We start from the raw sequence: 24,659 nt of genomic DNA, 5'->3' as shown, positions 1-24,659 counted from the left end.
CCGCGCCTCTCTTCGCTCCCGCATGGGTCCACTGGCCTCAGCCCGCGGGGAAGGGAGAAGCGGTGGCGGCAGCAGCTCCGGCCCGGCCTTGTCCTGGGCTGTGCTGCGGGGAAGGCGAGGCTGGTCTACTGCAGGGGAGTTGGGGAGGGGAGGGGAGGGCGGGAAAGTTACCGTCAGGCTCACGGGTCACGGGCAGCCTTTTAAACCCTGCACGCTGGTTTGGTGTTCCCCAAATCTCGTGGCATCTCTCAAGTCAGTAGTAAAGAAAGTTAGGAATTAGAAGACGTTTTATTCTTTAAAAAACGAAACCAAAAATGCACTCAGGAAGTCGGCCTTCTAATGATTTAGAGAAAATGTGTGAAGGGAAGGATGGCATTAGCAAGCTTATGTTTTATTCTAAAATATTAGGATGTAGGTAAGTTTCTGTTTTCCCTAAGTGTTAATGGTCATGTAATTTAAATAATAGGTATATTGAAAGGTTATTTGTAAGTGAGAAACAACTATATAAACTTTATTCTCTGTATTTATATTTAGGTTAAGTTCGTTGGTCACTTTTTTTTGTTTGGGACGGAGTCTGGCTCTGTCGCAAGGCTGGAGTGCCGTGGCACAATCTCGGCTCACTGCAACCTCTGCCTCCCGGGTTCAAGCGATTCTCCTGCCTCAGACTACCGAGTAGCTGAGATTACAGGCGTGCGCCACCACGCCCAGGTAATTTTTGTAGTTTTAGTAGAGACGGGGTTTCACCATGTTGGACCAGGCTGGTCTCGAACTCCTGACCTCAAGTGATCCTCCGGCTTCGGCCTCCCAAAGTGCTGAGATTACAGGCGTGAGCCACCGCCTGGCCTGTTGGTCACTTTTTAATATTTAAGTGGCTGCCACCTGTTTAAACCACTTTTTTCTTTTTTTTCAGTATACTTGGTTTCCTCTTCCTTGAAGTAGAGTTCAATTTGAAGCTTTTTTTTTTTTTTTTTTTTTTTTTTTGCTTTTTAAAAGTTGGGCGGTGTCAGTGAATGACTTGTTAAGGAAGTCTGTGCGTTGTCTGGGTGTGAGAATGGGTTTTGGAAGGAGCTCTGTGGCATTGAATTACCGTTTAGAAATGCACGTGTTTTAGTGAATCACATGCTTAGAACCCATCTGTGGTTTCGCAATCTTTTAGGATAAAGACCTACTGAGTGAGCACACTCTTTCTATCTCTGGTTCATTTGGCCCACTTTCCTTCTGGCTTTCCAGGTTCATGCCACACTGGCTTTATTTTTGTTACTGGAAAGCTTCATTTTCTTTCCTATCTCTTGGCTTTTAGGAGTTTCCTCCACCTCTAACGCTGTATTCTCTCCCTCCCTCCAACTCTTATACCTGCATCAGATATCAGCCTACATATCACTTCCTCTGGAAATCACCCCATCCCCATTAAGCCCTCCATGAACTCTATTCTCCTTAGCAGAAGTTGATCATTAATTGTAATGAATTAGTTGCTTTGTTTCCTCTGCTAGTGCATTTCATGAAGGCTGGTTTAGCCTATCTTATCTCTTAATTCTCAGGGTCTGGTCCAGCACTTGGCCCAAAGAAAGAATGAATAAGTTGGTGGACAGAGGAAGGAACTTTTGAATAAGAAATAGTGATCCCCACTTAACTGCTTTCTGTAGTTTCAGCTACCTGAGGTGCGAAACAGAGTACAGTAAGATATTTCGAGAGATACCATGTTCAAGTGAATTTTAATACAATACATTGTTAATCTCTTACTGTGCCTAACTTTTTGAAACTTTGCCTCCTGGGTTCAAGCGATTTTCATGCCCCAGCCTCCCAAGTAGCTGGGATTACAGGCGTGTCCCACCACGCCCGGCTAATTTTTTTTTTTTTTTTTAGATGGAGTTTGGCGCTTGTTGCCCAGGCTGGAGTGCAATGGCACGATCTTGGCTCACCGCAACCTCCACCTCCCGGGTTCAAGCGATTCTCCCGCCTCAGCCTCCCAAGTAGCTGGGATTACAGGCATGCACCACCACGCCCGGCTAATTTTTTTTTTTTTTAAGTAAAGACTGGTCAGATCTTATTGGTCAGGCTGATCTCGAACTTCCGACCTCAGGTGATCCGCCTGCCTCAGCCTCCCAAAGTGCTGGGATTACAGGTGTGAGCCACCACGCCCGGCTCGCCCAGCTAATTTTTGTATTTTTAGTAGAGACAGGGAGGGTTTCACTATGTTGGCCAGACTGGTCTCAAACTCCTGACCTCAGATGATCGGTCTGCCTCGGCCTCCCAAAGTGCTGGGATTACAGGCGTGAGCCACTGTGCCGGGCCTGTAAATGAAACTTTATAATAGGTATGTATAGGAAAAAACAACGTGTATTGGGTTCACTGTTATTCATGGTTCTAGGCATCCACTGGGAGTCTTGGACCGTATCCCCCATGGATATGGGAGAACTACTGTATTAACCGGGGAAGAGTCCCTTTTTCCTATGGGAAAAAGTTTTTAACAAAGACCAGCCAAGTTCTATTTTTCTAAGAGGATGGCTTTGTTTTGCATTTTTTTGCCACATTGGTTAATAAGAGATTATACTAACCGTACAGATGTAAATGAGAATTTGTTCTTGTTCTTTAGTTTTGCTGATTACTTAATGACCCAGTTCTGTGGTATGTAAAAGTTGTAGCCTTGTGTTAGGTCAAACCTTTGGGTGCCAGAGGGAAAAATTTTTGCTCTGGATTGTAAATTCTATCCATAGTTGTGTCCCTTTTCCCCCAGTGAATCTAAGGGGGATGTGGCAAAGTTCTTTTTTTTTTTTTTTTTTTTTTTTTTTTTGAGATGGAGTCTCGCTCTGTCGCCCAGGCTGGAGTGCAGTGGCGCAATCTCGGCTCACTGCAAGCTCCGCCTCCCGGGTTCACGCCATTCTCCTGCCTCAGCCTCTCCGAGTAGCTGGGACTACAGGCGCCCGCCACCACGCCCAGCTAATTTTTTGTATTTTTAGTAGAGACGGGGTTTCACCGTGGTCTCGATCTCCTGACCTCGTGATCCGCCTGCCTCGGCCTCCCAAAGTGCTAGGATTACAAGTGTGAACCACCGCGCCCGGCCGTGGCAAAGTTCTTTACCTGGAGTAGGCACTCAGTATTTGTGATACAGATTTATGGGCTCTTTTGAAAGCTTTATTAATGGGAACACGGAGGCAGGCTAAAGTTGACATGTCTTTCTAAGTTCATTTGTTTCTCAAATCAATTCTTTTTGTTTTGGTTTCTTAAGTTAGATGCTTATCACACTAAACATGTAATTGCGTGCACAGATTAGATTCTTAAGAAATCCTTTTTCGATCAGTGTGTTGTATAAATAGCTGTCTACTTAGCTTTATGTTACCTGGGGGGGAATAGCTTTATGTTACCTGTGACTTTGAACAAGTTTGTTAGCATTTCTGAATCTCCTGCATCTTTAAAAATGGACATGTTAAATGAGATATGTGCTACACCTACTGCACTCAGCACTTTGTTACCTGCTTCCTAAACACTAGAGATTCCTTCACTGCTAGACCTCTTGAAAGACTAGTCTTATGATCACTGTTTTCACTTCCTCAACTTACTTGCAGCATACTCCAATATATTTATTTGTCCTTCCTCCTAAAACTGTGCATGTAATCAAATCATAGCTATTAATGTCCCCCAATTGTGAAATATCCCATGTCCTGTCCTCCTTTTCTTTCCTTTTCTTTTCTTTCTTTTTTTTGAGACAGAGTCTAGCTCTGTCACCCAGGCTGGAGTGCAGTGGCACGATCTTGGCTCACTGCACCCTCCGCCTCCTGGGTTCAAGCAATTCTCTGCCTCGGCCTCCCGAGTAGCTGGGATTACAGGCACCTGCCACCACCCCTGGCTAATTTTTTGTATTTTTAGTAGAGACGGGGTTTCATCATCTTGGCCAGGCTGGTCTAGAACTCCTGACCTTGTGATCCACCCTCCTTGGCCTCCCAAAGTGCTGGGATTACAGGTGTGAGCCAGTGTGCTTGTTTAAGAAACAGTGGAAGGCCAAAGTAATGAGTAGAGAAAATGAGAGAGCCAAGATCATGCCACTGCACTCCAGCCTGCAACATGGCATGACTCCGTCTCAAAAAAAAAAAAAAAAAAAAAATGCCGGGCGCAGTGGCTCACGCCTGTAATCCCAGCACTTTGGGAGGCCGAGGCAGGTGGATCACCTGAGATTGGGAGTTCGAGACCATCCTGACCAACATGGGGAAACCCCATCTCTACTAAAAATACAAAATTAGCTGGGTGTGGTGGCTTGTAATCCCAGCTGCTCGGGAGGCCGAGGCAGGAGAATCGCTTGAACCCAGGAGGTGGAGGTTGCGGTGAGCTGAGATCATGCCATTGTACTCCAGTCTGACCAACAAGAGCGAAACTCTGTCTCAAAAAAAAAAAAAAAAAAAAAGATTGATGGTGTTTAAATGGGTGGTGGTGAGTGGCAGGCAATGCAGGAGTTACTAGATCATGGTAAAGACTTATGATGTTTGAAGGGGTTTAAGTTGTGAAGTGACTTATCTAACTTATCTTGAGTGCAATGGCGTGATCAGGGTTCACTGCAACCTCCATCTCTGGGTTGAAGCGATTCTTCTGCCTCAGCCTCCTGAGTAGCTGGGACTACAGGTGCCTGCCACCACACCTGGCTAATTTTTTGTATTTTTAGTAGAGACGAGGTTTCACCCTGCTGGGCTAGCCAGGATGGTCTTGATCTTCTGACCTTGTGATCTGCCCACCTCGGCCTCCCAAAGTGCTGGGATTACAGGTGTAATCCACCATGCCCGGCCCTGTTTTAGCTTTTGATGTAAGGTTTCCTCTAGAGTAGCTTGATGGTTCCTCATCTTATTACCAAGGACCCCCTTTTTATATTTCTTCTTTTGGAGACAGGGTCTCACTCTGTTGTCCGGGCTGGAGTGCAGTGGTGCCACCTGTGCTCACTGCAACCTTCGCCTCCTGGGTTCAAGCGATTTTCCTGCCTCAGCCTCCTGAGTAGATAGGATTACAGGTGCTTGCTGCCACACCTGGCTAAATTTTTTTTGGGTATTTTTAGTCTAGTGTACCTTAAATATGCTCCAAACACTTAATATTAGCCTACAGTTGGGCAAAATTATTGAACACAGACTATTTTACAATAAAGTGTTCATTATCTCATGTAATTTATTGAATACTAAACTGAAAGTGAAAAACAAATAGTTGTATGAGTACTCAAAATATGATTTCCACGGAATGCATGTTGCTTTTGCACCATCATAAAGTTGAAAAATTTTGAATTGAACCATCATAAGTTGGGGACTATGTTGTGCTTAGAATAATTGGTTACATATTAACTGGTATATTTGCTTTCTCTCTTAATGCCTGCCTGTTGTACTCCAGGTACTCCACACTAGATTTGAGGGAGACTTACAGAAAATACTATGTAATCCCTATCTTTGAGAACTTAAGCCTAATATAAGAGACAGAGTATTGCTCTCTGATTATAGGACAATGCAACATGTGACAGGATGCTCAGTGTAGTGGGACCACAGAGAGGGTGAGATGAGAGGTGGTGGTAAAGGAAACTTCAGAGGGTGTGAGTTGGAAGCAGTCTAGCAATTAGAGGGCAGGTTATAGAATCTGTTAGTCTTTGTTTTGAATTCTAGTTCTGCTGTTGGAGAATTATATGATTTGGGACAAGTTAAATCACTTCCCTAAACTCATCTGTAAAATGAGGATAATACTTATCTAAGGTTGTAAAGATTAAATGTAATGTCGGCCGCCCCGTCTGGGAAGTGAGGAGCGCCTCTGCCCGGCCGCCCCGTCTGGGAAGTGAGGAGCGCCTCTGCCCGGCCACCCATCGTCTGGGAAGTGAGGAGCGCCTCTGCCCGGCCACCCATTGTCTGGGAAGTGAGGGGCGCCTCTGCCCGGCCACCATCGTCTGGGAAGAAGTGAGGAGCGTCTCTGCCTGGCCGCCCCGTCTGGGAAGTGAGGGCGCCTCTGCCCGGCGCCCCGTGTCTGGGAAGAAGTGAGGAGCGTCTCTGCCTGGCCGCCCCGTGTCTGGGAAGAAGTGAGGAGCGCCTCTGCCCGGCCGCTCCGTCTGGGAGGTCTACCATGGAGGCCAGAAGCAATGTGGGGGCTGGACGTGGTGGCTCACGCCTGTGGTCCCGGCACTCTGGGGGGCGAGGCGGGTTGATCACTTCGGGCTAGGAGTTCGAGACCAGTCTGGCCAACTTGGCGAAACATGAAAAATACAACAGACAAACCAACCAACCAACTCAGTGACAACAAAACAGGTCTACCCTGGAGTCATACTCTAATTTTTTCTATTTTCCTTCCTTTCTGATCCTTTATCCCACTTTCTTTTTCTTCCTCTTCCTTCTCCCTCTTCTTTGTCAAATAGAGGATTGAGTTATTATCACTGATCCACATAAAGTCCCTCTCTACCTTATTTTAACTCCCACCCCCCATTTCTATTCCCCGACTTCCCATGTGTAACCTTCCTAATATGTTTGATACGCATCTTTTTGTTTGTATGTATTTTTAGAAAATGTTTATTGTTTTTGTGTGCAAAAAAAAAAATAAAAAAAAAAAAAAAAAAAAAAAAAAAAAAAGATTAAATGTAGTGTAAAAAGTTTAGCAGCACAGTGCCTGGAGGTACATTATAGGTGCTCATTAAATCAGAACTGTTGGTATTAATTCTATTACTGCTGCGGCTGTGATTCTTTGAAGGCTTGAGTAGGAGTTAGCTATATAAAGAAAGGGTAGAGGAGAAATAGCTTTCTATAGACAGGGAAGAGTATATGGGATGCATGGTGGCCAAAGAATATTTGGGAAATAACAATAGTATCTGTCTTGATTCTATTGAGAAGAAAATAATACATGTAAAATACATAAGCACTAAAAAAAAAATCAGCTGTTATTATTCTACTTTGAGAAATATTGCACTGTGCTATACTGTTTCGTAGGGCTTGGGTAATAAACTTTAATCTGGCATTTATTTTTTAATCATTTTGCTGTCTTTTTTTTTTTTTTGAGACAGAGTCTTGCTCTGTCGCCCAGGCTGGAGTGCAGTGGCATGATCTTAGCTCACTGCAAGCTCCGCCTCCCAGGTTCATGCCATTCTCCTGCCTCAGCCTCCCAAGTAGCTGGGACTACAGGCGCCCCCCACCAGGCCTGGCTAATTTTTTTTTTTTTTTTGTATTTTTAGTAGAGACAGGGTTTCACTGTATTAGCCAGGATGGTCTCAATCTCCTGACTTCATGATCTGCCCACCTCAGCCTCCCAAAGTGCTGGGATTACAGGCGTGAGCCACCGCACCCGGCCTCATTTTGCTGTCTTTTATGCTTTAAACTTTTGCTATATGCTCTTTGAAAGAGTATCTACTTTAAATTCCCCATCTGGCCAGAAAAAAAAAGTCTCTGTTCATCTGACCAGAAAAAAAAAAAAAAAAACGCATTATTCCTTGTAAAATTCCTCTCTTACTGAAACATCTTGGTTCCTTTTGCATCTTTCTTTTTCTTCCCTGATTTCTTCTACTTAGAGGCCGTCCCTCAAAGTTTAGTTTTCAGTTCTCACTTCTCTCATCATTTCTGATGAAGAGATAGATGCTCTTTTGGCTTCCTCTGTCACTTTTACACAGAATTGGACCATTGTAAGTTGGGCTGATTAGTTAGCCCTGACTTTTCCCTTAAGTTCCTCTTGATTAGATCTTATGATATCATAACATTTCTACTTGATATATTCATCTGCTGTTCCACAATTGTTTCATTTGTTTGATTTCAGAAATAATTAGAAGAAAGCTGATCTAGATTTGTCAGATTTTTACTTTGCCAAGCTGTGATAGTTGAAAAACAACTAAACCCACCATGTACTATATTTCATCCTTTTATACAGAAAAGGATATGTTAATATAAAAATTAAGAAAGACTGTAGTCTTGGAATTTAAATATATGTAGGTTTAAAATAATGTAATGAGTATTTTACAGTTGTTTTCTTCTTGCTTTAGACTCTTGAAAGCTTTATCACATAGTGAAACACTGCTTTACTTTTTATTTAAAATTGTTGTTTTGGCCGGGTGCGGTGGCTCATGCGTGTAATCCCAGCACTTTGGGAGGCCAAGGCGGGTAGATAATTTGAAGTCAGAAGTTGGAGACCAGCAAGACCAACATGGTGAAACCCTGTCTCTACTAAAATACAAAAATTAGCCACGTGTGGTGGCAGGCACCTGTAATCTCAGCTACTCAGGAGGCTGAGGCAGGAGAATTGCCTGAACCCAGGAGGCGGAGGTTGCAGTGAGCCGAGATTGCGCCATTGCACTCCAGCCTGGGCAAGGCGATACTCCTTCTCAATAAATAAATAAATAAATAAATAAATAATTTTGAGATGTGGTCTTGCTATGTTGCGCATGCCAGACTCAAACTCCTGGGTTCAAGTGATCCTCCCGCTTGAGCCTCCCAAGTAGCTGGGACTACAGCTGCATGCCACCATGCCCAGCTAGTGAAACGTGGCTTTAGAGTAAACCTTGTACTATGTTGATACTGATCTTTGATCATGTTTTTTCATGCTTAAAGTGTCTCACCACTGCCTTCCTGAAAAACTTCTAATTTCTTAGGCCTTTATAGTTTGACTCCTGTCCTCCTTTCTAGTCTTTTCCCTCATCATGTTTCTCCATTACCAACTTTTTTCCCCCAGTATTTAGTGGTCTTTGTAGTTTGGATCCAACTAATGCCAGTTCAAATCTGGCTCTGTCGTTAGCTGTGTGGTCTTGGGCAAGTTACTGTAATGAGAAGAAAAGCAGACTCTAGTACCTGGGGCTGTGGTGTGCGTTCCTATCAACTCAACTTGTTCAACTGCAGGTGTATTCCTGGTACATGGGTGGAGGACACTGATAGTAACTACTTTAAATCATTGTTTTCTCGTGTCAAAACTGAGGGTAATTTTTTTCAGAATCGTTATGAATATTAAATGAGAAAACTTAAAGCACCTGGCAGGGTCCTTGCCCTTAGTAGATACTTAACAAAAACCTGTTTTTGTTGTAGTTCAATTCCATCATGGTTCCCTGAACAGGGCTTATAAGGTCCTTGTTTTAATCCTTTCTTGCACATGGAATGCACAGTTCTCATCCTTCAAGACTGTCTAAAATACCTTTTCTGTGAAACCTTTACATCTTCTGCTAATCTCTGCTGTCTCTGAACTTAAGGTATTGTTTTTACCATTGACTTTGTTTCTAAATCATACTCCACCTTGTGGCATCTTTGTAGTTACCTATTACTATTTAATCCTTATTTTCTTTTACATACTTAATGCTTTGTTCAACTAAATTGTTCTTTAAGAGTGGGGTCTATGTTTAAAAAGGGGCTTCGAAACCAGTCAAATTATTTTATAGGACCTGATTTCTTCAAATTTGTTATCTTGAGTATCTTATACCTAGAAAATGCTTTGAAATGATTAATGCAAAAGGAAGAGAATATATCATCAAATTTCACCTCTCCTAAATATAGTGGTATTGTGAAATTCACGTAAGCCAGATGCTTAGTTCAAAGCTGATATAGTTTGCCTCTGTGTCCCCACACAAATCTCATCTCGAACTGTAATCACCACGTGTCAGGGAGGGATCTGGTGGGAGGTGATTGGATCATGGGGGCTGTTTCCCCATGCTGTTCCCGTGATAGTGAGGGAGTTCTCCTGAGAGCTGATGGTTTTAAATGTGGCACTTCCTTGCTCTGTCTCTCCCGCCACCACATAAGACATGCCTTGCCTCCCCTTGGTCTTCTGCCATGATTGTAAGTTTCCTGAGGCCTTTCCAGCCATGTGGAACTGTGAGATAGTTAAACCTCTTTCCTTTATAAATTACCCAGTCTCAAGTAGTGTCTTTATAGCAGTGTGAAAATGGACTAATACAAAAGCTTTTTACACCTTCTTTCCTAGACAATACAATGGTGGGTGAAGAGAAAATGTCTCTAAGAAACCGGCTGTCAAAGTCCAGGGAAAATCCTGAGGAAGATGAAGACCAGAGAAACCCTGCAAAGGAGTCCCTAGAGACACCTAGTAATGGTGAGGCTTAATTTTTTTTTTTTTAGGTGAATTAGTGAAATAGAGAACAAATACAGTGTTATAGAATAAGTATTGCCATCTCTTTAATTTTTTATTGTAAATGGGTATTGATAGTTTTATATGTCTAGTAACAAAGCAATTAGAAAATAAGTCCTTTCTTGTTAATTAATTCAGTGGACATCTATTGGTATGTGCTGTGTTTTAGAGACCATTCATTCAGTCACCTAACCTACCAATAATTGCTGAGGTCCCCCGCTGGATGCTGGGGCTATAGCAGTAATCAGTACGGATTTGTTTGCCATTATGGAGCTCCAAGTTAAGTGAATGACAAAACCTCTAAAATCATATGCATAATTAGATTTATCACAGTGTAATATTCTTATAATTAACTACTCTCGTAATAGATATAATGAGTAAAATGTGAGTAATTAGCAGGGTGCCTAACCCAGTTCAATACTGAGCTATAAATCTTGGGAGTGGATTAGTTAGGGAGCTTTATTAGTTCTTGTATCCACGTTTGCTTAATGCCTGACTACAAAGAGGAATACGATAGTTCTTTGTTGTTAAGGTCAAGGTTTATGATTATGAATGATAGACTTGTAAACACAACTCTAATTGATGTCATCTATTGCATCAGGGTATTTATTTTTGCAGTGACATTTGTAAAGGTTTGATTTCAACAAGGATTTGAAATTTGAGGATTGTTTAGTTAACAAATAGGTGTGGAACCTTCTGAAACAGTTTGTCTTTGGCGTTTCATCTCTTTTCATAAAGAAACAGTTTTGTTTTTCCTACCTAAATTTAATTAAACTTAAATATCAACAGCTGGATCCCACTAGGAATGTAAATATTGCTGCTCGAGTTGGCATAATGAGGTTTATTGATAGGCTCTTAGTTAGCTATATATGACATATTTATATTGCATAGGGGCTAGTTTTAGTGTGATATAAAATGTGAAATTTATGCAAAGGAGGATGAGCCAATACTGGGGAGAATTCTCCTTCCATGATTTAGGGACTTAGTGAGAACCCAGCTTGTTTCCCTTGCCTGCATTCTCACACATTAAAAACTTCATGCTTGTTTGTTCCTTCCAGTTCTTGGGACAGAAAGGTTATTTTAATTGAAACTTTGTCACTGTATATGATCATTCTCTTTATGTCCCAAGTTTTTAAAAAGATTCTAAATTCTTCTAATTTCTATGTATTTTCATTGTTCTTTATTGTCCTAGTTCATTGTTTTAGTCAATCCAGGTTTTAGTGCCAGTGTTAAAAATTGAATTGGTTAGCTTAAATCAAGAAGTATAACAACCTCTTTGGTTTAATGTAAGTAATGCTAATTTGAAAATCTTTCTTCACATATTGTAACATTTATTCACCTTGGGGAGTAAGTGCTTTGGGAGTAATCCCAAAGTTCTGGGATTATGGGCCTGAGCCACCGTGCCCAGCCTGGTCTAGGTGCCCTTTCTTTCTCTCCTTTTTCTTTTTTTTTGAGACAGTTTTGCTCTTGTTGCCCACAGTGGAGTGCAGTGATGCAATATCGGCTCACTGCAACCTCTGCCTCCTGGGTTCAAGCCATTCTCCTGCTTCAGCCTCCCAAGTAGCTGGGATTACAAGCATGCATCACAACGCGCAGATAACTTTGTATTTTTAGTAGAGACAGTGTTTCACTATGTTGGTCAGGGCTGGTCTCGAACTTTTGACCTCAGATAATCCACCAACCTTAGCCTCCCAAAGTGCTGGGATTATAGGCGTGAGCCACCATGCCCAGCCCTTTTTCTCCTTTTTCTTCCCCTTTTCTTCCTCCTTTGTTTCTTCCCTTTCCCCCCATCCCCTTCTCTTCCTTTTTCCCTCCCTTTTTTTTTTTTTTTTTTTTTTTGAGACAGTCTCACGTTGTCACCTAAGCTGGAGTGGTGCAATCTTGGCACACTGCAACCTCCACCTCCCAGGCTCAAGTGATCCTCCTGCCTCACCCTCCCGAGTAGCTGGGATCACAGGCATGTGCCACCACGCCCAGCTAATTTTTGTATTTTAAGAGTCCGGGCTTCAACGTGTGGGCCAGGCTGGTCTCGAACTCTGGCAAGTGATCTGGTTGCCCCGACCTCCCAAAGTGCTGGTATTATAGGCATGAGCCACCATGCCAGGCCTCCATTCCTTTTAATTTTTTAGTAATATGTTTGCATACCATTAAAGTCACCGTTTTAATTGGTTGCTAATATATTTACAAGATTATAGAACCATCACTGCTGTTTAATTCCAAAACATTTTTATCACCCTGGAAAGGAGTCCCATTCCTCCCTTCTCTTAGCCTCTAGCAACCACTAATATACTTCCTGTCACTTTGGATTTGCTTGATCTGGGCATTTCTTATAAGGGGATTCATAGAACATGTGGCCTTTGTGTCTGGCTGCTTGCACTTAGCATAATGTTTTGCATGTTTGTTTGGTTTTTTGATTTGAGGCGAAATCTTGCTCTGCTGTCCAGGCTGGAGTGCGGGGCTATTCACAGGCATGATTATAGCACATTGCTGCCTTGGTCTCCTGGCCTCGATCTTCCTGCCTCAGCCTCCTGAGCAGTATGTTTTAGTATGTATCAGTACTTCATTGTTTTTTTTTGTGGCTGAATAATATTTCATCATATAAGTATGATACAGTTTGCTTATCTTTCAGTTGATATTTATTTCGGGGGGGTTATTTACAATGATTGGCTATTATGAATGCTGCTGCTATGAATATTTGTGTAGAAGCTTATGGAATATATGTTTTCAGTTCTCTTGGGTATATATGTAAGAGCTGAGTTGCTGAGTCATGGTAAATGTATGTTTAACTTTTTGAGGAACTGCAGTACTTTTCCAAAATAGCCACTCCTTCTTATGTTCCCACCAGCAATGTATGAGAGTTCCAGTTTCTCCATATCCTCACCAAGACTTGTTATTATCTGTCTTTTGATGATAGCCTTCCAGCCAACAGATTAATAATCTCGTGTCAGTTAAGCACCTTTGATCTAAATGTAAGATAGGGTACCAGGTTTGTTAATAGGGATCTTGAAGTTGGTGTGCATAAGATACCCAAATATAAAACAATCCTTTGTTATAAATAGGAGTTAAGGCCGGGTGCGGTGGCTCACGCTTGTAATCCCAGCACTTTGGGAGGCCGAGGCGGGCGGATCACGAGGTCAGGAGATCGAGACCACGGTGAAACCCCATCTCTACTAAAAATACAAAAAAAAAAAAATAGCTGGGCGTGGTGGCGGGCGCCTGTAGTCCCAGCTACTCAGGGAGGCTGAGAGAGGAGAATGGTGTGAACCCGGGAGGCGGAGCTTGCAGTGAGCCGAGATTGAGCCACTGCACTCCAGCCTGGGCGACAGAGTGAGACTCCGTCTCAAAAAAAAAAAAAAAAAAAAAAAAAAAAAAAAAAATATATATATATATATATATATATATATATATATATAAAAATAAATAGGAGTTAAGTGAGTTATAGTAACCAAATAGAGACCGATGGGGTTGGGGAGCCCTTGCTTTAGAATGGAGGAAAGTCTCACTGAAGTAGATTTTGAGTTTGGCCTTTGAGATAAGAAGACTGGGAGAGAGCTTTCAAGCCACAGAGGTATACATTTGCAAAGACTTTAAGACAGTATAGTGTTGTGTGTGTGGTGTTTTGTTTGCTTTCAGAGAGGATGGAGGGATAGGTAGTACAGATGGATTTGTGGTTGGTTTTCATGGATAGGAGTATAGAGCAAATTGGAAAGGCCAGAAGTAATTAAGAAGATAAGGCTCCAACAGCCTCTCAGTGCCCAGCCAACTGCCCTGGCAGCCGGTGGGTAGTGGCCCTTGCTGGGGACCCTCCAGTGGGCCCAGGAAGACAAAAGTGGCTCTAAATTTGACACATGCACATTGAAGCAAGTCAAAGGACTTGATATGAAGCATAGAAGCAGATAGTGTCAAATAGCAAGCAGTAATTGGTATACATTTGGTGAGTGGGGCAGTGTTTCCTTTTTATACTGCTGCCGAGGTGGTGGAAATTAGTTAAATTCATTGTGAAATGGCACACACTGAAGGTATTCGTTAATGAGGGTTCCAGAAGCGTTAAAAGTAGCACCACCAAAAGCTGGGCATGGTGGCTCACGTCTGTAATCCCAGCATTTTGGGAGGCCGAGGCGGGTGGATCACGAGGTCAGGAGATCAAGACCATCCTGGCTAACATGGTGAAACCCCGCCTCTACTAAAAATATAAAAAATTGGGCGCGGTGGCGGGCACCTGTGGTCGCAGCTACTTGGGAGGCTGAGGCAGGAGAATGGCGTGAACCTGGGAGGAGGAGCTTGCAGTGAGCCAAGATCATGCCACTGCACTCCTGCCTGGGCAACAGAGCAAGACTCCATCTCAAAAAAAAAAAAAACAAGTAGCACCACCATATGCTGACCTAGACCAAGTATTTCAAGGAGTCACAAATGCTAATGTGACAAGGCAGAGAGGATTGTTGTAGTAGGACATAATAAAGACATTTCCTTTTCAAAACCAGCACATCTCAACCTTTTTCAGTCAACTCCCTTTAAACCTCTAGCACTAAAAACAGTGACTTGCATACTTAATGTTAAATGAAAGACGACTAGGTTTTCTGGATTTAGAAAGACCACCTTTAATACCCCAAAAGAAGAAATCTGTGCAGTTGGCAGTTGTGAGTGAAAACACTGTTTGCCAAAACAGACGGCTGGTCAGAAATGATTGTATACCTGGGTTATGTGGGATGTCTACCGCTGCCACTTGTAATCCTCGACATGACAATGTCAGGTAAGGCATTTCAAACATAGATACAGTTACAGTAGTTGAAGGAATGTCAGATGACATGACTGTTGGTAGATGCAACTTCATCAGGATGGTAAACTAAATAGACATCTACAGCTTCTAGAAGAGGAGAGCAAAACACATGCAAGAAGAAATGGTCAGTGTTCGGTTACTGTAGCATTCTAGATGCTTAATAGGGGCTCTGGTTTTGTTGTAAAGGTGATGTCAGTTCTCAGAAATACTGTATCAACATGTTCTATGTGGTGGCTTCCATCTATAGTCTGAGCTGCTTGGGAGGATCGTTTGAGCCTAGGAGTTGGAGTCCAGCCTGGGCAACATAGTGAGACCCCATCTCTTTAAAAAATGGTCTTAACTACTGGAAGATTTGCAGATTTAAAAAAAAAAAATAGGACTTGAAGTCTTACTGTATATGTTGTCATTGACTGATGACCTACTTGTGTGAATGATTTTGGACAAATCTTACAGCTTGTCAGTGCTGAGGTTGCCTTTTATGCAAAGCCAAGGATAGCAAATATGAAAGCACTTTCTGAGTATATAGCACTGTGTTCATCAAGGTATTATCTTTTTTTTTTTTTTTTGAGACGGAGTTTTGCTCTTATTGCCCAGGCTGGAGTGCATTGGCACGATCTCAGCTCACCACAACCTCCACCTCCCAAGTTCAAGCGATTCTCCTCCCTCAGCCTCCCGAGTAGCTGGGATTACAGGCATGCGCCACCACGCCTGGCTTATTTTGTGTTTTTAGTAGAGATGAGGTTTCTCCATGTTGGTCAGGCTGGTCTCGAACTCCTGACCTCAGGTGATCCGCCCGCCTCAGCCTCCCAAAGTGCTGATATTACAGGCATGAGCCACTGTGCCTGGCCTCATTAAGGTATTATCTTATTGGCAGTGCTGTCCACTCTTCTGTCCCGGTTCCTAAGGTAGCTTTTATAATCTGTTGTATATCAACTGAGAATTATAATCTACATGAAATCCTCTAATATTCCTACCAGAAATTATCTCTTGATTTAAAACAAGATAATATGATGTTGTAACAGTTTAGCGGTAATAAGACAAATTATCTTCTTGCATGTACAGACAGCCTACACAGTTGATACAGATGTGGTGATAAAAGAAAAAGAAGCCAAAGTTACTCCAGTTGAGTAATATAGTTCCCAGATGGCCGGGCACGGTGGCTCATGCCTGTAATCCCAGCAGTTTGGGAGGCCGAGGTGGGCAGATCGCTTGAGGTCAGGAGTTCGAGACTAGCCTGACCAACGTGATAAAACTCTGTCTCTACTAAAAATAAAAAAATCAGCTGGACGTGGTGGTAGGTGCCAGTAATCCAAGCTACTCAGGAGGCTGAGGCAGTAGAATTGCTTGAACCCGAGAGACGGAGGTTTCAGTGAGCCGAGACCGTGCCACTGCACTCCAGCCTGGGCAACAGAGTAAGACTCCGTCCCAAAAAAAAAAGAAGTTTGGTTTTATTAAACAAATTGCTAAAATATGCTTATATTTTTTTTTAAATTTAAAATAATATATACTCATTGAAAAATTCAAACACTATAGAAAGTTATTAAGTAATATTTCCTCCCTCAAGTAATATTTTTTTTTACATGTGGGATCATATTTAAGATCTCTTCTGCAGTTTGTTTCTTCTATACTTTGTAAGTCTCAGATATCTTTTCATTTAGTGTATGCAATTCTTTTAAATACCTGTGTAGTATTTCTGCTGTACAGATGCTTGGTGGTTTATTTAATTTGCCCCTTATTGATGGAAACTTAGGCTGTTTCCAGAGTTGCAGTATTACAAACAGTGCTACAGAGAGCATCATGAAACAACGTCATTGCTTACTTGTACTGGTATACCTATAGGATATATTCTTTTTTTTTTTTTGAGACAGAGTCTCACTCTTTCGCCCAAGCTGGAGTGCAATGGCGCGATTTTGGCTGACTGCAACCTCCACCTCCCTGGTTCAGGTGATTCTCCTGTCTCTGCCTCCTGAGTAGCTAGGATTACAAGTGTGCGCCACCATGCCTGGCTAATTTTTGTATTTTTAGTGGAGACGGGGTTTCACCATGTTGGTCAGGCTGGTCTAGAACTCCTGACCTAGTGCGCCGCCTGCCTCAGCCTCCCAAAGTGCTGGGATTCCAGGCGTGAGCCACTGTACCTGGCCAGGATACATTCTTAAAAGTGAAATTGCTAGGTCAAAGGGCTTTTGCATTTAAAATTTAGATATTATCAAATTTCCTTTAAAAAATGTTATGCCACTTTATATTCCTATCTATACTGTTTCACCACACTCTTGGCAATAATCTTACCAGTCTTTTAAAACTCCTGATTTGTTGGGTGAAAAACAGTATACATATAGCATAAATTTGTTCTCATGAATTTTAAGTGAGGTGGGGAAATTGTTTCATATTTATTGACCATGTATTTTAAAAGCCCTGTTCATATCCTTTCCTCACTTTTATTCCTTATCTGGTGGTGATTATTTCTACGAGCTTTTTCTATATTACATAAATTAATCCTTTGATTATGTACTTTGAATATTTTCTAACTAGTGATTTGTCTTTTGACTTTGCTTATGTATGTATGCTTTGCCATGTTTTGTTTTTATATATCGAATATTCTTTTAATTGTTATAGTGTTGTTTTGTTTTTGTTTTTGTTTTTGTTTTTTGAGATGGAGTCTCGCTCTGTTGCCCAGGCTGGAGTGGAGTGCAATGGCATGATCTTGGCTCACTGCAGCCTCTGCCTCCCGAGTTCAAGCGATTCTCCTGCCTCAGCCTCCTGAGTAGCTGGGATTACAGGCATGTACCACCACGCCACGCTAATTTTTGTATTTTTAGTAGAGACAGGGTTTCACCATGTCAGCCAGGCTGGTCTCGAACTGCTGACCTCAAGTGATCCACCCACCTCAGCCTCCCAAAGTGCTGGGATTACAGGCATGAGCCACCATGCCTGGCTGCTTATAGGTTTTTTTTGTCATGCTTAGAAATCATCCAAAATTATGAAAAAAAGAAAACAATGACTTTTTTTTTTCCTTTGTGGTGTTTTATATTGAAATATTTGATCCATGTGAAATTTATTTTTGAGCAATGCATTCATCATTGGGGTCTAATTTTTTAGTTTTCCAAAATGGCTAGTGAGTTGTTTCAACATTATCTATTAAGTCTCTGTTTCTGTATGAGCATATACTAATCCACGTTTCTGGCTCAGATTCCATTTTTCTGAAGTAGTGCAGACGTGAGTAGTTGAGAACTTTGTAAAGTTTTTGTGGTCAGTGGAGCAGTAGACGATTACAGATGGATTTTACTATCATCTTCCCTTTTATTATTAAGATTGAAAAGTGATTCACTCTTTCAAGAAATACTCCTAAGCCTAACCATACTATGGACATAAAGGTGATTTTTCAAGTGACTTTTGTATCGCTTTGTGGAGAACAAAGTGAAGCTGAAATGTAGGTATTCTAAGACATGGTCAATGAGAGTTTTTTGGAAAACAATCAGGATTTAAAAATGAGTTTGAATTTCTAGGCAATAAACTAGTCAGTGCCTACACGTTAGCTAATTCTGTTCTTGCCACAAGTAGATGAAGAAAACATTTGTTAAAAGAACTGCAACTTGAAAATTGGTTATTAGTCACTGCTTGGTATTCCTTAGTCATTTTTATGAGTGTAATCACATAGGTTGGCTGGCCTTTTTTTTTTTAATGCTGCATGACTAGGGGTCAGAAGATATGGATTTCTTCAGGCTCAGTTACTTATTGGCCATGTGACAGTGTACAAGATGTTTAATTTCTTTGAATCTCAGTTTCTTTATTTTAAAAATAGAAATGAGGCCAGATGTGGTGGCTCACGCTTATAATCCATGTACTTTGAGAGGCTGAGGTGGAAGGATTGCTTGAGATCAGGAGTTCAAGACCAGTCTGGACAACATGTCAAGACTCCATCTTTACAAAAATATAAAAAAATTAGGTGGGCATGGTACCATGTGCCTGTAACTAAAGCTACTCAGGAGGCTGAGGTGGGAGGATTGCTTGAGCCCAGGAGTTAGAGGTCGCAGTGAGCTAGGATTGTACCACTGCACTCCAGCCTAGGTGACAGAGCAAGACTATATGTTAAAATTTGTAACAGGTTTAACAAGGATGCGGATTTAGAAATTTGGAGGCCGTAACGTCTTCAGGGAAAGAAGAGTTGCAGAAATGGGTGGAAACTATTGGCTAGCAAGAAAACAAAGATAAGAAGTGTAAACTTCTTTCTCAGAACATTTTATATTAGAAGGAAAAGTGCAGCATGTCATGAGGGTTAAGTGATCTTCAAAAGGACTGTTTTTTTAAAAAAAATCGTTTCTCAAATTTCAGTTATTTTGCCATTATATTATTACTATTACTATGTAACTTTAAAAAATTCACTTGAAAATTTATTCTCAACCTAATAAATTGTTAAATCATGGGTTTGATGTTCAATTATTTTTTAAAAACAAATATGTAATACTTGATAAGTAAGTGTTAGTAGAAGAACTACAGATTTTATTTTCAGTATCATTGATGACATCCATATCATAATTTCTGAAACATGATTTTTAAAGGACAAATTGTCTCTGAATGTAAATATGGACAATATAATTGACTCAGTGGGTTGAACTTTTTGAATAGGGAACGATTAAGACAATAATAGTTTGAAGGGTTAGTCTTGAAAAAGAGATGGGCTACTCTTTCCTCTGACACAAATGTTGGAGAAGAGGATGAAAGACAGCGAAAATTAAGAAACATAGAAGACATTTAAGGATTTGGTACCAAAACTGAACAACTAAAAGTTACTTGGTGGGGCTGGGACTTGAAAGTGGGAAAGGTTTCGAACTAACTTTTGTGAGGAATGTCACAGAGATTCATCAAGAGGCAGAGACAAAGATTGCATATTTTCATTGCAGGCCTGCCTGAGGCTTGACAGCAGCAGTTTAGAATGGGCCCATTTTCCTAACTTTTTCTGTAGCGCATGGCAATTTGGAATCAGAAGGCAGATAGCAGGTAATTTCTGGAGTCGGCGTGTGGCATGGTGGGTCCAGGAAATTGGTGGTGGTGATAAGGGACAGATAGAAATAATGACAGAGGGTTAGTAAGTCCGTGCTGGTTAAGAAAACTGGAAAACCAAAACAATGACTTCTATCAGAAGAGAAACTGTCTCTTTCCCTGTCTTTCTCTTTAGCGATGAAACCTTCCCTAGAAATTCCCCAACAGACTTCTCATGTCTCATTGGCCAGAGTTAGATTAAAAGTTATGCTAGCTGTCTACCTTTTGCCTCTCCAGTCTTTTATTTTTTATTTTTTTTTTTTGAGACGGAGTCTCACTCTGTCGCCCAGGCTGGAGTGCAGTGGCGCAATCTCGGCTCACTGCAAGCTCCGCCTCCCGGGTTCATGCCATTCTCCTCTCTCAGCCTCTCTGAGTAGCTGGGACTACAGGCGCCCGCCACCACGCCCGGCTAATTTTTTGTATTTTTAGTAGAGATGGGGTTTCACCGTGGTCTCGATCTCCTGACCTCGTGATCCGCCCGCCTCGGCCTCCCAAAGTGCTGGGATTACAAGCATGAGCCACCGCGCCCGGCCCCCTCTCCAATCTTTTCTACCCTACTTTGTTTCCTGGGAGACTGACCTTAAGAACTGTAACAATAGTCTCCAATGCCCTGTGTGGTTCTGTTAGGCTTGGCCAGTTGGGGAACTTCAGGAGATCTAAGAGCAGAGAGTAAGGTGGGTGTGTTTGTAACTAAGGTTCTCTCCCTGGTAGGTAACCATCGCTCCTTTCTAATATTTCTCTCTAAAGAGTTCTCTCTGGGTTCCACTAACCCTTTACCCCCTTTGCCCTTTCTGGCCTCAGGATAGTAACAGCTTTCCTGATGTTTATTACTAGCCCTAGAATTCCACATCATCCTTACCATCCTTGTTGCTTTTCTTAAACTCTGACCACGCACGTACAATAAGGACCTCTTTAAATTTTTCCTAGTCAATAAGCTTGAGTGGGTCATCTCTTTGCTGCCTAATACTCAGGCCCATTTTTAAATCAGTTTCTGGCAAAGGCAGTGACATGCATGTCCTTATTTGGGAAGCAACTGGCAGTGTTCACCATGGCTATGTTACATTATAAAAAATAATGTGTATGTACTTGTCCGTTTTATTTGCCAACCAGATTTACAGTAAACTTGGCCATCTAGAACAAAGTTGGGAAACGTGGCCATGTTCATTCTTTTGTGTTTGTAGTGCTTTCTCATGTTATCACAGTAGAGTTGAGTAGTTGTTACATAGTTGCAGACTATACTGCCCATTACGGAAAAAGCTTTCTGACTCTTCATCTAGAATTACATTGTTCAATATGGTCGCCACTAGAAGTACACTGTTTAATATAGTCTGGTTGAGCACCTGAAATGTGGCTAGTCTGGATTGAGAAACACTATAGTTGTGATATGTCAGATTTCAGACTTACTGGCACCCGTTTCTTTTTAATGTGGCTCTTAAAAATTTTAAAATTACACATGGTGATTCACATTTTATGTATATATATGTGTGTGTATATATATATATATATATATATGTTTTTTTTTTTTTTAGACCGAGTTTTGCTCTTGTTTCCCAGGCTGGAGTACAATGGTGCGATCTTGGCTCACCGCAACCTCCACGTCCCAGGTTCAAGCGATTCTCTTGCCTCAGCCTCCCAGGTAGCTGGAATTATAGGCATGCACCACCACGCCTGGCTAATTTTGTATTTTTAGTAGAGACGGGGTTTCCCCATGTTGGTCAGGCTGGTCTCGAACTCCTGACCTCTGGTGATCCGCCTGCCTCGGCCTCCCAAAGTACTGGGATTACAGGTGTGAGCCACCGCGCCTGGCCACACATTGTATGTTTATAGGATGACACTGATCAGGAATGTAACTAGTGGCCTAGAAAGTAAGTAGATAAGCTTCCCTTAGGCCAAAGCCTATTAAATACAATATTGTCAAGAAAAGAGAGCATGGCATTAAGAGGCATCTGACTGAGCCTCAGGCCTCGGAAAAATCCAACAAGTCTTCATACTTCATTCCTTTGCCTGGAATAATGTTTCTAGCATTCGTTCACCATAATTTTTCTTTATTATTTGAGACTCAGTTCAAATATTAACTCCTCTGCAAAAGCCTCCTACACCCGTTATTCTCCCACAGCGCTTCTCTGTATTGTCCTTTTCCCTATTTGTAGTTTTCTCTTGAGATCCTGAAGGGAGGGTTTGCCCTGCATGTATTGGGTCCTCAGTGGGCTTTTACTTAATGGATGAGTATATACATTGAGTAAATTAGTTACCAATTTAACAAGCCTGGTTATTTGTCTCTTTTCTTCTGTGTAACTTTGGCGGTAGATTGACTATAGTAATAGAAGTATAGGATTGTTAGGGAGAACACTGTGGAAGCAGCCTAGGTAGAAAGGCACAGCTCCCCGGGACTGCTGAATGGGGCCTGATTGCACTCCTCATTTCTGTTTTTGCTAAAGGTATCACTATAATAGTATAGTACAACAGTGGATCTCTCTTGTCTTGAAGATTATGTAGGGTAAAGTACATTTTTGTTTTATTTTTTTGTAGAGAATGGGGGTCTCGCTTTGTTGCTCAGGCTGGTCTCAAACTCCTGGCTTCAAGCGACCCTGCTGTCTCAGCCTCACAAAGTGCTGGGATGATAATAGGTGTGAGCCAGCACACCTGGAGTCTGGTGTTTTTTTTAGGGTGGCAAAGCATGTCATAATTTTACAAAAATTTTCATCAAAACTGGTTAAAATAAGATTTTTGACATGTCAAGGAATAAATTTTAAACATTCCCATTAAATATAGTAGGTTTTAAAAGATAGCTTTTATTCATGAAGATAAGTATTGCAAGGCTGATTTTTTTAGAAATCAGAAATTTAAGGGAAAAAATGTTGAATAGTTTTCCTTATGGACTTATGTGGGGTTCTATTAAGTTTCGGATAGCAAATAACTGACTCCTAGTGTTAGCAGTTAGTGTGTTACTAGAGGTAGGCAAATGATTCAGAAATTACATCATCCTCAGTCCTGGCTTATCATTGTTTCAGGGTCAGTGTTTTAGACATGGAGAAACCTTGAGTTGAGTGCTCGTAAATAGTTCTTCAAATCATTGGATGCGGGTGGGGATGGTGGCTCATCCTTGTAATCCTAACAATTTCAGATGCCAAGGCATGAGGATTGCTGGAGGCCAGGAGTTCAAGACCAGCCTGGGCAACATAGCGAGGCTCTGCCTTTACAAAATTTTTTTTTTTTAAATTAGGTGGGTGTGGTGGCACATGAGTGTGGTGGCATGTGCCTGTAGTCCTAGCTACTTGGGAGGCTGAGGCGGGAGGATCCCTTGAGCCTAGGAGTTCCAGGCCACAGTGAGCTATGATCATGCCATAGCCACTGCCCCCTAGCCTGGGCAACAGAGTGAGAACCTGTCTTTAAAAAAAAAAAAAAAAAAAAAAAAGCAGTGGATATTAGCTTTTAGGCATTCTTTTGACTTTTTTTAACATCTAATTTTTAAATTTTAAATTGTAGAAAGTTAAGAATTTCTTTGGAATATTGTATGAGGAGGTATTTTGAAGGTAAAGGAAAATGAATTGGCATTTTAAAATATATTTTTCTTCCACTTACTTAACTTTGTCATTTTCAGTGAGGTCTTCAGAGACTCTGTGAACAAACCTGTTTTCTCACTTTCCAGTGGCTGCGTCCCAAAGCCTGTTTGTAATGATGGCTGTCATGTTATTTATGGATAGACATTCTCTTTGGAAGGGACGCACGAGTAGTGAAAATTAATCTTTTACAGTCTCCTTACCACTCCTCCTCCCCCACGGTAGCTGAATTAGTTGAAGGAAAGAAGCTTTTGTCTTCATTTATTTGTGAAATAGTTTATTTATGAAATCATGGTCTGGTCATAGAACTAAATTAAAAATATATTCATATAACTTACTGAAAAATCAAATGGACATTTGTCTTCCCTTATATTTCTTAATCAGTTACCAATTTGTAAATATCTCAAATTAATCCTCTGCTCACCGTTCTCCTTGCCATTTACAACATCACTTTTTGTCTGGATTTATTGCATTTCTCTGTTATGTGGTCCTTTGCATCTTCTAATTTCAGCTCAGTATTTTCCTGCATAAAATTCTTAGTTTCCTCAAAGCCCTTGTTATTATATGACCTCTAGCCGTCTTCCCAGTCATCAACTCTGCCACTGTCGATAATTGAGACATTCCACTGTCTCCTGGCTTCCATTGATGTTAAGTCAGGCACGCGTTGTAATTGCAGTACTTGCGTAGTTGATATTCTTTCTGGGTGCTTTTAGTTTTTTTTAACCCCTGCGTCAGACAGTTTCACTGTGATATATCTAAGTAGATTATTATTATTATTTTTTCTTTTGAGATGGAGTTTCACTCTTGTTGCCCAGGCTGGAGTGCAATGGTGTGATCTCGGCTCACTGCAACCTCCGCCTCCCCGGTTCAAGCGATTCTCCTGCCTTAGCCTCCCGAGTAGCTGGGATCACAGGCATGTGCCACCATGCCCACCTAATTTTGTATTTGTAGTAGAGACGGGGTTTCTCCATGTTGGTCAGGCTGGTCTCAAACCCCCGACCTCAGGTGATCCACCTGCCTTGGCTTCCCAAAGTGCTGGGATTGCAGGCGTGAGCCACCGCGCCCAGCACTAAGTAGATTATTTATCTGCTTGGAATTCTTTGACTTTGTCCTAGAATTTGTGTCTTTCAACAGTTCTGGCCAATTCTCAGCTGTAGTCACCTCAAATATTGTCTCTCCCTATAGAGCTCTGATTAGATGCATTTTGTACCTTCTCATTCTTCATGTCTTTTTTC

At 41.6% G+C, this 24,659-nt stretch overlaps 1 protein-coding gene across 1 annotated transcript in view; it reads left to right on the top strand.

Moving 5' to 3' along the window:
• The window catches only part of SOAT1 (sterol O-acyltransferase 1), a 61,215-nt gene that overhangs the window by 243 nt on the left and 36,313 nt on the right, over window positions 1-24,659 (top strand). The window contains exon 2 of the mRNA XM_030823927.1: window positions 9,889-10,014. Coding sequence (XP_030679787.1) covers window positions 9,897-10,014 — 118 coding nt within the window. The 5' untranslated portion in view covers window positions 9,889-9,896. The remainder of the gene's footprint in view (window positions 1-9,888; window positions 10,015-24,659) is intronic.

This window comes from Nomascus leucogenys, chromosome 12, assembly GCF_006542625.1.
Source record: "Nomascus leucogenys isolate Asia chromosome 12, Asia_NLE_v1, whole genome shotgun sequence".
NCBI lineage: Eukaryota > Metazoa > Chordata > Mammalia > Primates > Hylobatidae > Nomascus > Nomascus leucogenys.
The sequence above is the reverse complement of the archived record's forward strand: the minus strand, read 5'-3'. Positions and strand labels throughout refer to the sequence as shown.